At 40.3% G+C, this 13762-nt stretch overlaps 1 protein-coding gene across 2 annotated transcripts in view; it reads left to right on the plus strand.

The window, feature by feature from the left end:
- The window catches only part of LOC100370816 (sodium/potassium-transporting ATPase subunit alpha-3), a 65740-nt gene that overhangs the window by 33939 nt on the left and 18039 nt on the right, over positions 1–13762 (plus strand). For both annotated transcript variants that reach the window (XM_006819663.3, XM_085499224.1), the window contains exons 2-3: positions 13164–13283; positions 13685–13744. In XM_006819663.3, the coding sequence (XP_006819726.2) occupies positions 13164–13283; positions 13685–13744 (180 nt within the window). The remainder of the gene's footprint in view (positions 1–13163; positions 13284–13684; positions 13745–13762) is intronic.

Here is a 13762-nt window from a genome sequence, read left to right on the forward strand (position 1 = left end):
AAGCTGAGCTTTGGAGATAGTTGAGACCCTCCTGAACAGTGTGACAAGATAACCCCTACATGTGCAACATGCATGATTTTGGTTGCTTAGTATTACTTCAAAGTTGAGTTTGTTTGTTTCAGAGATATTTTAATTGAGCGTACAATGACAAAATATCATGACTGTCACTAAGCCTTGTCATGATACAACAGTGAAATATTCGCAGATACATTTTGTATTTTTCACAGTTGCATATAATTTAGACGAAAAATGATTTCTGAATACAGTAAAATCACTCTCATAACTTGCCTCAATGTTTTAATAGAGCTACTGTAAAATGACTAAAATTTTCACTGGGTTTAAATTTCACTGATTTGCCATTACAGGCATATTCAGTAGGTTTTAAATTCACATTTTTATCATTAAGATAATGTGTTCTATGCTCAATTTTACATATTCACTGGGTTTTAATTTAGTGCAATTTCCAGTCAGCGAAATGAGCAAAATTAAAATCCAGTGAATAATTAACCCTTTTACATTATTTTCAATAATCAGACTTTTAAAAAAGGCAAGGCCTACTTATGTGTTATGACCACAGCTGTTGTCTGGTTCACAGATAAATAATTTGTAGTAAGAAAAATGGGGGTGGGTTATCATGCAGCCATCTGATTCTATATTGTTGAATTTACAGTGGTTATCGAGGCATCTGTAAACGAATGCAGGTCATGTGATTAAACTATAGATTGTTTCTGATCAAAGCCGAGAATTTGTTTCCTCTGCGGAGACATGTATGTACTTAGTAATAACCAGTGTTGAAATGCACTGGGTTATGCAGTATGCCATGCCGTAAAGTATTTGCTGATGGGACTTTATGTCTAATAAGATTAATTGGACATCAGTGTACTGACATGCTGTGTCAATTCTTAGTACAGTCAAACCTGTCTATAAAGGACAGTCAGTGGACTGAGCCAAACTGTCCTTTATAGACAGGTGGTCTTTATATGGAGGTGGCCTAATTTATTCATGTAATCATGAATATTAATTAGGGTGGAAATTTTAAGGGAGATCATCAGCAAAACAAACCTACAATGAATTGGTCTTTTTAATAAGTCACTCATTTTCATCTGGATAATTACACAGCTTTACTTTTTTACTACAAATTATATCATGTAAATTCACTGAAACCAAGTGATTCTGCCCATGGATTCATTGGTGTATTTAATGCATAAGAACGATTGTTAACGATCGGCCGCATTGGTGTTTCAGCTCGGACTTTCACACTCTCGCCATGCAGTCTTATTCCCCAGCCCATCACAGGCGGTAATCAGTCCCATCGTTAGTATTGTCGATTGTACACTGTGACAAAATGCACAGGCAAAGTTGTCGTGTTTGAAAAAACAAACAAACAAGCATTAAAAATGAAGAAGCATTGGTAATAAACAAAATTTACCAAACTCGTAACGATTGCTCCAACTCTCGGCGTTGAATCAGAAAGTCAAACGAACCGGAAATGAAACACGATGATCGTACACGCAATTTTACAGTTATTTGTTGCAAGCATCGACGCATCAAAACTGCCCAAACGAAATGATTTTTTCTCGAATTATTGATATTACCGTTTATAAAAAAAGAGGATCAAAATAGAAATCATTTTTCGTTGAGAATAACCCCGAGATGACCCCTCAGTTTTGCCCATGCGCTAGCTTCATTAGCATAATTTATAACGATCAACAACAAACAACATGGCGGCCAAAATAGGTCGGATTTTGCAATCCCGCGATGAGAACGAAATAGCGAATGTTTTATTATTTTGTTCGGGTATTTCATGTCGAAAGGGTAAATAAAACATCTCTCATTTAATTAAACTGGTTCAATTTTCTTGTTTTCGGGACGGGAGGAATGTGCTCTTCATGTGCGAGACAGTCCACAGAAGTGCCGCTGGCCGGCTGGGGATCGATAGTATACCGGGGTAGTACCGATCGGAAACAAGCTAGTTTTTCATTTCCAACTTTGAATGAAACTGTTTTAATTTGTTGTTAAAATCTTTCCAGTCTCCAGACGTTACATTCAGATGATATTCAACTGTTTTTTTTGTTTTTTTTTTTACTTTTTCGCAACTTCACAATCCAAGTTGCGATTGTCACCCCTGTCTACAGATTGCGTACTCGGTAATCTGAACGTAACATATGGCCACTTTCCTGTTAGCGATTCGCAAGTAGCTATTGTCTTTTTGCTGAGACCGTCTGATGGACATGTTGGTGGTCGTTATACAAAGGTTAAAGTGTGAATAGGTCTACAATAGGGTGGTCGCTGGTCGCGTTGGACAGGTGGTCGCTCTATCCAGTGTCTTTAACGTGTAAATTGTGAAGGGACTGTACTGAGGTGGTCGCTATGAGCAGGTGGCCGCTCTGCACAGGTGGTCGTTAACACAGGTTTGACTGTACCTCAAATACGAACGTATGCACATTTTGAATGTCACTGTTTAATGCATTGCATTGTGGGTAAAGGTAGTAGACATTTGCATATAATCCAAGAATTGATTGCTGTTCTAACAAGTGTTTTGTCAGGTATCAACTTGCTACAGGTTATTAAAAATAATTAAAAAGTGCAAGTGTTATTCTTATTAAGGCTTTGATAGGTTCCCCCATGCTTTAGCGACTAAGATGTGGAATTAAGTGGTCACTAACACAGGTTCGACTGTAATAACTAGACCCCATCATATTTGCTTGATGAGAAGATAATACAATGCACAAATGACCTGTTTTCATAAGCCTGACATGTAGGCATGAGTGGTGGCCATGCCTGTCGAATAGCATCAGACCTACTTCAGCCACATCAATGAGTTCAATGAATATTCATTTTTGTGGTCATGGTAACACTTTTAATCAGCAAATATCAGACTGTTTTCAACAAGATGATAAACATTGGGTGGAAATTTACCAGCACCTTATCTGACATTAAGTTGCTCTTTGTCGGCTGTCACTATCTGACTTTTCTGCAATTTGATTGGTACCATCAAAAAATCGTTATGGGAAGTGAAAAACTACATCGTTCTGGTAGGCGTGTATTAGGTTTGAAGCACCACTGAAGGTGCAGCTCGTGCGACCTTGTGGCTATGTTTCCATTTGCTGTCTTTAAAATCCTTTCTAATTAGACAGAGATCTCATTCACTTGTATTGGAGATGTTTTTAATTGTAAATACTGTAAAACTTGTAATATTCACTAACAAAATTGTTGTGTTTTCATAAATTTATGGCATTCAGGAGAATTGTTCACTGTACGAAGTATAATTTTCACATTCGTAAAATTTTTGAAAATGAAGTGGTTTACAGTAATAGTTTGCTGCCTCTACTTGACGTCTAAATCTAATGCTGTTTTTGTGAAATTGAATCAATTGATTTCAAGTGATTTCAGTTTTTATTCATCACTAGGTGAAAGTAGGTCCAGTTCAGACATTCGTTTCAGTATATTCATTCGATGTAGTGTTGTATAGATATTTTGTATGTGATGCTACTCGGCGTCATTAAGGTTAGGGTTATTGACTTTCTGAATGCGTCCTTTATAACATTGGCATCAGTAGATGGTAATAAACATTAGTCCGGACTTAAAATCCAGAAGCCATGGAGGCAATTGCCAAGATGCCCCACCAGAATGCACTGATACCCATCTGTATTTCCTCCAATTTCAATCAGTCAGGCATTTTATAAACACTTTTAAAATTTAAACTGGGTGTTCTCTGAAAACCAAAGTTGAAGCTCCTACCACATCCTAGGATATGCATTTATTAATCCACATATTGAAATGTGAACTGTACAACCGTGGCCTGCAGGGAAGGCAGAACTCTTATAAATCATTGACAAGATGCAAGACTCTGTGTAGCTATATAATAGAACTGTTAAAAATAGAATAGATTATCACTATTGAATCTTGTAGGTCTAAATTGATCAATGAGGTCACTCTGAGCTTCTGATTAAACATCATTAATAAATGTTTATCGTAGTTGTGTAACGGTAAACTGACGTTTGATCTCATTTACTGCTCCGCATATAGACTGTCGTAATTGTACTCCCACGTGCAAGAGATAAACATTGGTCAATTCACTCCCATAAGGGGGGGGGGGTACTTGAGGGAAATCGAACAAGTTTATTATTCATTATCTCAACATTATTTATTCATTCGTAAAAATTTCAGTAATGTCATTTTTTATTTCGTCTTTCAATGTAAATTATCAGTTATGTAAAATGACTAATTTTCATTACATTTATTAAACTATTTGAAGCATTTTGACCGTCAATTAAATTAATTCGCCGGTGAAATAAGGTCTATTATAATTGTAAATGTTGACATGGATTTAACTCGCTTGAATTCTTCAAATATTAAAATCAAGTGAATAATTTAAATTCAATGAAAGTAAAATCAAGTGCGTTTGTATCAGATTCTATTTTGTATGACTGTCACAGTGTACGTGCATACAGGCAGGTGTTGTTCCATTGGGTATGTTAATAACGAACTAAGCAGTGTCTAATCCTGTACTGTATTTGCTCTATTAGTAGCCCACATTCCTATATAAATTTCAGTGGTGTCTGTTGTATTTTATTAATCCAGTTTATTACAGAGTATTGCATACTAACCCCTTTGGTTAATGAAATTTTAATTTCATAAACAAATGGGATAATTGCCAATTATCATATAATACTGGTTAAATAAAATCAAAATAACAGTGGATAGCTCCCGTAGGGGGCGTCCTTCCCCTGTCATCTGATTTGCATACTTCCATTTTTAACCACGAGATTGATTCACGGTTGAAATTTGGGCTTGCCAAAATATCATTGTTTTTGCGGTGGAAATACATTGTTACCACCCATCAACACAGCCACCGAACTATTAGTGTGTCAGGAAGCTCTTGTGGACATCAAGAACTTCGTACTTAGTCACCTTGAGTAAAAAATTGTAGTTTTAGTAACGAAACTCAAAAGCCCGCCTTCAGTTTCAAGATGGCGGAAAATATGGATACCGGAGAGTTGAACACCGTTCATCCCAGCACTTCGGATTCAAACACTTTCGGACGAAAGTGTGAAGAGTGCCATATATCGATGCTCACTTACGATGATCACCGTATTTGCATTCCATGTGGCAGAAAATGTAATGGGCACATCAACTGCGGTGTTTGCCTCGCCTGGCCGATAGAAACTTGGAACTGAGATTCCCGCCTACGCAAGTCAACGGGAAAATCAGGAAAGAAGAAATCCAAAAAACGTCATTTGGAGGAGTCTTCGGTTTCATCGGTACCAACCAACGCTGAGGACGAACTATTGGCAGACGAACCCAGCCAAAAACGTCCAAAGGAGACTGACAATGAGCAAAGTGTTATAGCTCATTTACAGAACAAGGTGGATCTACTGACCAGAAAAATTAAAGTTTTGGAAAACCCAGTAGACGAAGAGGTACCACCAAAAGCATGGAGTCAGCGCTCTCCAGGCGGAAAAGAAAAAATCCTACACAACAGTGGTGCGAGAAAATGTTGAAGACGCACTGGCTGAGGCAGGCGTGATTTTTTCTACTGAAGATGCTACAAGCAACGCGGGGGAGGCCGGCTCGTCGAAAACCACAACAGCGAGTGGTACCGACAAGGAGGACCCCGAATTCAAAATCCGCTCCGATGCTATCACGAAAGGTGCGGTTATGGTCAAGAAAATCTTACCTCTACCGATTCCACCGATGGCGGACGCCCCACGTTTCTCGATCGGTTTGTCTACACTGCCGAAAAAGGACACTTTTACGACTTCAGCAATGCTACCATGGTCTCCCCGACTGACACAGGGCGCTGCTATAACACAACGCGTGATCGGAGGAGGCAAATGGGATCGTGAAGTTACCGAGAAAACCGCTACAGCCACCAAGGACGACTTCTTGGGGACTAACCGGGACGATTGGAGCAGACGCTACCAAAAAGTCATACCGCCCGCTGATGAGTGGAAAACACCGGTCGGTACCGACGCCAGCCTGCACGAACGACCTCTCGGCGTACAACCACCAGAACTGGAGCCATGCGTCCGGGAAATGGTCGCCGAAGGAAGTATAACGAAACATCCACTCGGCAAACCACAAGTTTACATCCCGTATTGCCTGTCCCAGTCAACGCTATGTAGATTGGAAAACAACGTTTGGGACACTTCTCTTGCATTAAGCCATAGAGAATTTTTCACTACTACTACACAAATTCAGTTAGCGAAATTCAAAACGGGCAACATCACCAAGGATGAACTGTTTAGCACATTAGAGCCGCTGTTGGTCGCGACTAACGTCGTCGACGCTGACATAATACAGAGTCACCTCCAGTTACGAGCGACTATTCAACACTCTCGCCGTGCAGCAGTTTGGTCCGCTATGCTAAAGACAGCCGCTAACGCTGAAATCAAGAACGAATTGGCGACGATCGATTTCAGAGGGACCAAATTATTCGACGGAAAACTCAGCGCTGTGAATTCTAAGTTGAATGAGAAAGCAGCGGCAAAAGTTAACCGTGTGATGATCGAAGGCGCCTTTAAAGCCAAGCAAGCCGCTAATAACAAACAGAGCATCGCGACCAAGGCGAAGCCAGTTAACCAAGCTACTACGGGTCAGCCCAAGGGAAACGCAAAGGCAAACCCGAATCAGGCAAAAGGAAAAAGTGAAAACCAGCAGCGACAGAATAAACAATTCTCGAAACAGACTGGTAACACTAAAAAGTCTTCCTGACTATACGTCAGCAAATATGGTAATGTATCAAAACAAGGTGCGATTAAACATGTCAAATATTACTCAAGTCTCCGAGTATTTTTGTCAAACAAATCAAACCACAGATCCCCTTACACATATACCACTTGCATTAAACGATTCGGTTCAGTGCCCAGGTCGGCGGGAACCAAGTCGTGCAAAACATCGTGCATTAAGCGATTTTGTTCAGTGCCCAGGATGGCGGGAACTCAATCGTGCACAACAAAAACACGGTCGGCCGCACCTCAGGTCGGTGGGCGATCGTATAAACAAACAACCGGCCGAATGCGTGGACCTAGGGAGAATGACGCATCGACCGGTGAAAAAACAGAAACCCGTAAGGCAGAGTCCCTACTCCCCTCCAGGTTGGAAAAAAAGGGGGGGAAGGACGTTAAACGGGGATATAACGCCGCATTCACTCCAGGGGGAAATGGAGAAATCGGCGATGTCAATGTATACCGCCACAAGCGACCGAGGGTTGGTGAGTCCCTCGACGCCGGTGGCACTGCGTCTGCAGAAATGTATTCCCCGGTGGAAAGAAACTATAAACGATCCGTATGTGATATCGATAATAACACACGGGTATCGAATACCGTTGATAAAAGAACCGAAATGCAAAAAAAGAACATGTATTTCGGGGAAACCGGGCTCTACTCAGTCAACAATACTGAAAGAAAGCGTGGAAATACTACTCGAAAAAAAGGTAATTCAGCCGGTACAAAACCCGAAAAATTCTTTCATCTCGAGGTTATTTCCCGTCAAGAAATCCAACGGTGGGTACAGGCTGGTGCTGGATTTAAAGGAGTTGAACAAATTTGTGAAGAAAGAAACGTTCAAAATGTTAACTCCGGCACTAGTGAGAGCGTCAATTCAAAAAGGGGACTGGATGACGTCCCTCGACTTGACCGACGCTTACCTGCACATACCAATACACACAGAAAGCAGGCGCTTGTTACGATTCGTGGTGAACGGTGTAACGTATCAGTACACCGTCCTACCTTTCGGCCTGACGTCAGCCCCACTTCTGTTTACAAAAGTTCTACGCACAGTGGTGGCGTTACTGCACAAGAACGCAGCAGACGTCAACCCCTACTTAGACGACTGGCTGATAAAAAGTCAAAATCGGAACCTGATTTGTCAATCAACCGAGCGGACTGTCAGTCTACTGTTAAAGCTAGGTTTTCTGATAAATATGGAAAAATCAGAATTAATACCGACGCAGAAAATAGTCTTTCTGGGCATGGAACTGGATGCGGAGAAAGGCATGATCCGACCAGCCCAGCACAGAATCGACAATGTACAAAAAATGATACAATCATTTCTAAAACAAAAACAAGCCACACTACGCCAGGTAATGCGACTAGTGGGGATGTTAACTTTGATGAGGGGCTTAGTACCGAGAGCGGCGCTACAGTCCAGACCGATCCAACGCCTAGTGTTAGACGCACAGTTAAAAATGCGACTATCAAAGGACGGGATAAAATACGAAAAACCGGTACTGTTCACACCGGCCTTTCTGGAATCACTTCCGTGGTGGGGCAACCTCAAGAACCTCACGGCGGGGATTCCCATGGACAAGGCGAAACCGACAGTAACGTTGGTGACGGACGCATCCATGACGGGCTGGAGAGGGCACTGCATGGACGGGATTGCACACGGTCAGTGGAACGAAAAACAAAGGAAATTTCACATAAACCGACTGGAAATGCTAGCGGTGCAGTTCTCCCTGCAATCCTTCAAAAAAGCGGTAAAAAACCGGGCCGTGTTAATAAGATCCGACAATCAGACTGTAGTAGCTTACCTCAACAAGGAAGGGGGAACGAAATCACAGTCGTTAAACGACCATGCTGTAGCAGTGCTAAAGTGGTGTGCACAAAACAAAGTCGAGCTGATGTGCAAACATATACCGGGAGTCCAAAACGGTGTAGCGGACTCGCTATCCCGGGGGAAACCCTACGACGACACAGAATGGGAGCTGTCACAGACGGCAGTAAACCTAGTGTTCGACATGTGGGGGGAACCCCAGGTAGATCTGTTTGCAACACCGGAAAACAAAAAACGTCCCGTTTTTGTGACGCGTTATCCGGACAAACAGTCACTGACGTGGGACGCACTTCAGATGGAGTGGGGCGGAATGTTCAGTTACGCATTCCCACCATTTCCATTGATCCACCGAACGTTACAAAAACTGGAACAATCGGAGAACTCGCACATGATTCTAGTGGCACCGAACTGGCCGTCTCAGACTTGGTTTCCGTTACTGCTGTCTCTGCTAACGGACCATCCGAGAAGCCTGCCACAAGAAATCACGTTGACACAACCCGGCGGTTATACACCAACCAACCCGGAGCTGTACCAACTTCACGTGTGGAAACTATCCAGCAATTTAGAATTGCGCAAGGGTTTTCAAGCCAAGTGTCGCAAACAACGACGGCCGGGCTTAGGGATTCCTCAAATGGATTGTATCAATACCACAGGGAAAAATTTCGTAATTGGTGTCTTGCAGGGGATATACATCCACTCTATCCCTCTTTGCCCCAAGTAGCGGAGTTTTTTTCTTATTTGATCAACGAAAAAAAGTTGAAACCGGGGACAGTAGAAAACTATAAATCGGCGATCAACTCTGTACTCAAACTAAGCCTAGACAAAAACATTTCGGATGACCCGACAATCTCCGATCTGTTCAAGGGCTTTATTACACAGGCGGGCCCCATTGAGAGGTACAAAGCACCTGCATGGAGCTTGTCAGTAGTCCTTGAAGCGCTACGACAATTCCCATACGAACCGAAGGAATTGGCGTCACTACAGGACTGGACGAAAAAGACTGTTTTTCTACTAGCACTCGCTTCAGGGAGGCGAGTTAGCGAAATACACGCTCTGTCATTTGAAGACAATTTTACGGTGTTTTATCCCGATAAAGCGATTTTAATGACATCAGTAAAATTCAGAGGAAAAAATCAGAAACTGCACGAGACGGCGACTCCGATCGTTATCCCGGCACTGAGCAATATTTCCAATGAAAAACAAGACAGAATTCTTTGTCCGGTACGTGCGCTAGCTTATTATAAGAAACGTACTTCCGGGGTCAGAAGGGGTCAAAGGTCGATGTTCGTTTGTTACCAAAAAGGTAAACAAAGCTCAGCGGCGTCGAAATTCACGTTAGCGAGATGGGTAAAAGAGACGGTTTACCACGCTTATAGTGATAAGTATTTGAGCACAGAGGCAGGCAAAGTCACTGCCAAGATGCATGACTTAAGAGGCATAGGTAATACACTGGCATTTGCTAGCGGAGCTTCTTTAGCCCAGGTGCTAGCAGCCGGGTCCTGGAAAACTAGCAACACTTTTCTCTCTTATTACCTGAAAGACCTAGCGGCCGAGTCACAGGGCCTACACTCGTTAGGCTACCTAGTGACAGGCCAAGTTGTAACGAAACAATAGGGCATGTAACTTTCCGCAACTGCAAGAATTATTCAGTTAGCGGGAGTTATACAGTTGGGGGGATGGAATTTTTTCAATTCCATAATCAGGTGGGGTAGTATTTATCTGCCAAGAGATATTCTCTGGTAATCTGTCCCATTTGTTTATGAAATTAAAATTTCATTAACCAAAGGGGTTAGTATGCAATACTCTGTAATAAACTTTTAAAACTAGCGCCGAAGGCGCATATTAGTTTTTATGTTTATATAAGAGATTGCATACTTACCTTCCCACCCAAAACCACCCCAGATAAATAGCTACAAATCAATATCGTGGTCAAAAAGATCTGGAAGTATGCAAATCAGATGACAGGGGAAGGACGCCCCCTACGGGAGCTATCCACTGTTATTTTGATTTTATTTAACCAGTATTATATGATAATTGGCAATTATCCCATTTGTTTATGAAATTAAAATTTCATTAACCAAAGGTAAGTATGCAATCTCTTATATAAACATAAAAACTAATATGCGCCTTCGGCGCTAGTTTTAAAAATTTGTCATTGTTGCATGTGCTTTTGTTGGAGATGTGCTACGATATCCTGTTGACAATTTTGAGACTATATCCTCTATATAAATTGGTTAGACTTGAGCATTGACAGTGAATATGATTCACTCAGACATGTGCAGTAGTAGTCTGTTATCTGAATAAACACCCCCAAGTCTGTGGAAATGTTCACGCGGGCCACCTAACTCTCTAGATATGTCATCAAAGAATGCAAATTTGTAATGTTAGATAATAATCAAAATGATTTTGCAGCATCAATGTGTGTTTGTTTATATCTGCTACCAAATACCTTGGCTTGCTGTTTATAACCCAGATATAAAATTATGTGAGGAAGGATATGGTACACAAGGGTTTTTCTAGAAAAAAACTGCAAGAGGGAGCACTGCAATTCAGCGGTGCCACCAGGGTGTGGAGTTTTTGATAATTCTAAGTTAAAATAGAACATTCTATGGCTTACTTGGGGCCAAAATTACTATCAGACAGGTCACAGTTGAAGACTGTGGCCACATGTGATCCCTGGTCATTCAGAATTTTATGGTTGCCAAAGGATCTGCTCCCCAGGGTAAGGGGGCACGTGGCCATGGTATGAGGGCCCCGTCCGTGCCCCTGTTCCCTTGTTTAAAAAAATCCCTGATATAAAAGGACTAGCGCACACACCACCTCAATCATTCATTCATACAGGAAATTTTCCTTACGATGAAACACTTAGTTGATACAATTCCCTTCTTCACATCAAAACACACAAGCTAATTAACATAGCAGAGAGTACCTACACTGACATGCGTGGAAGTTGCCATTAAAATAAAAACAACTTTTCTGTGATGGGGTTGTACTGGCTGTTTTTGTGTGGGTGTTTGAAATCAATTAGTTGATATCAGCAGGTAATCTGTTCAATGTGCCTTTCATACAACTCCTTCTTCAACCATTCATTGATGACTGACCTAGAGCTCCTCTTTTGTTGCTCTGTCTGTCAAAAATTCAAAGAATTCTAGGGGATGGCTAGATGCTCCCAATAGTATTAATTTAACAGTACACCCTGGGCAATGGTAATTTTTTTTTGACAAAAAGCTGGATTGTGCGTGCAGAGCATGTAGTAATAATAATAATAATAATACTAATTCTTTATTGTATGAATGAGCTGCTTGAAGGCAATGAGATGATCTAAATTTAAATAATATTTGCATATAACATCGCAAAAAATACATTAGTACTGAAAATCTGTATTAGAAACCATGGTTCCTATTAAAACAGTACAGTCAGGGGTTTCACAAATGCATTTAATAGCAGGCCATCATCCTGTAACAGGCCCAAAAAAAATAAGGCTCTCGGCAGTGCGAACTGCTGCAGAGAGACCGGCGTAGGTGGTCAGGGGACAGAGTAAACGGCCAATTTGGGCTTGTAGCAGGCCATATGGCCAGCAACCGACTCTGAAAATCCCTGACAATGCAAAAGAAAGCATGAGGCTTCTATTAGAACATCTACAAATATAAGAAATGGTGAAATTTTGGTTCTCATTTTTTCTAAAAGAATGGATACGGGTTGGTTCTATTAGGGTTGCGATTTCTAATACAGATTTCACAGTATTGTTACTAATCTGGTTGATTCAGCTTTATTTTTCTACTGCATATTTTTGTGTAGATTGACAGCAATGACTGCTGTCTGCTAATGACAACCTGCATAGTAGAGGTTATTTAATCTTTCCATTTCAATAATTACGTCTTGAAAAGAAAAACTTGTATTTTTTTTTTTGCATTATACTGATAATCAGATTAGAGCTTGCCCCCATGTCAATATATAATTGATATTTGAAATCTTTCAACATAAATATAGATTGGTATTAATCATGATTTCATCTTATAATCTAAGGTTATTTTTATGCTCAATTTCTACTCCAATTGTTCTATCCACACGCAGTTTCATAGAATTCAAGTAATGATTGATTTATCATGTCAGTCTACAATGCGCACTGATTTCATTGATTTGGAAAGGTGAATAATGCGTTTAAATTGTTTAGCTTGGCTTTTTTGATTTTGTGTTAGATGTCGAGATTAAATGAATTGCTCGGTTTTTAGGTTATTGTGATATATTAAACTTTGTTGTCCTCTACTCCCATGGACATGTTACTGTACACTACATTCCATTACACTCTTTCTTGAGAAACATTTTATTTCAAATGACTGTTGAAAGATTGAGAAGATTGAATTGGTATGGAATGGAATGCGATGTGATGCAATGTATTAGAATGGAATATTTTGTATTACATGTAATTATCAATTTTGAATAAACGATCTCGTCAGATAAATAACAATTGAGTACTTTTGATAGGATAATAGAATCTATTCACAATATAAGAATTTATATAAAATTAAAAAGCCTTTTTTTCTTCTAAGTTTCTAAAACTTTACCAGCAGCTTTTCTCAATTCTGTTATTTTTACCTTGATAGGATCGTGCTGATAGCTACCGTGTAGCTGTAACTCCAGATGCACCAAGTCAGCAAAAATCCCCAAAGAAGAAAAAGAAGGGTAAAAAAGACTTAGAGGAACTCAAACAAGAAATTGAAATTGTAAGTATTTTCTGAAAAATGTCGGACAGTGAAGTTTTTAATCTCATTGAAGGGCCCAGGTTATCATACGCATTGTTTAAAGTTGTCTATCAAAGTTGTCCATCATTGGGAATTATCAGTGGTGTACGAAATTTCCTTGTGATATCTTGCTCTCTGATCCTGTTTCTGTTAATGATAGATTCACTAACTTGTCTCATCTGTACATGTTCCATTAGTCACGAATGTGTTTAGGTAAATGATCAAAATGAGCCGCATTCTAATAGCTTTATATAATAAATTCAATTTCCTGTTTATTTGCACTTCTATTGGACCAAATTGAGATGTTGGACTTAGCAGTTTCATTTTAAGTTTGTGAATAAAATGAATTACCATGAATTAAATCTTCAATTTTTTTTTAATAGGATGATCACAAAATACCTTTTGATGAATTGTATGCAAGATACCAAACAAATCCCAATACGGTAAGTCTGTTATGATCG

Source organism: Saccoglossus kowalevskii, chromosome 5, assembly GCF_978046115.1.
Source record: "Saccoglossus kowalevskii chromosome 5, keSacKowa6.1, whole genome shotgun sequence".
Classification (NCBI taxonomy): domain Eukaryota; kingdom Metazoa; phylum Hemichordata; class Enteropneusta; family Harrimaniidae; genus Saccoglossus; species Saccoglossus kowalevskii.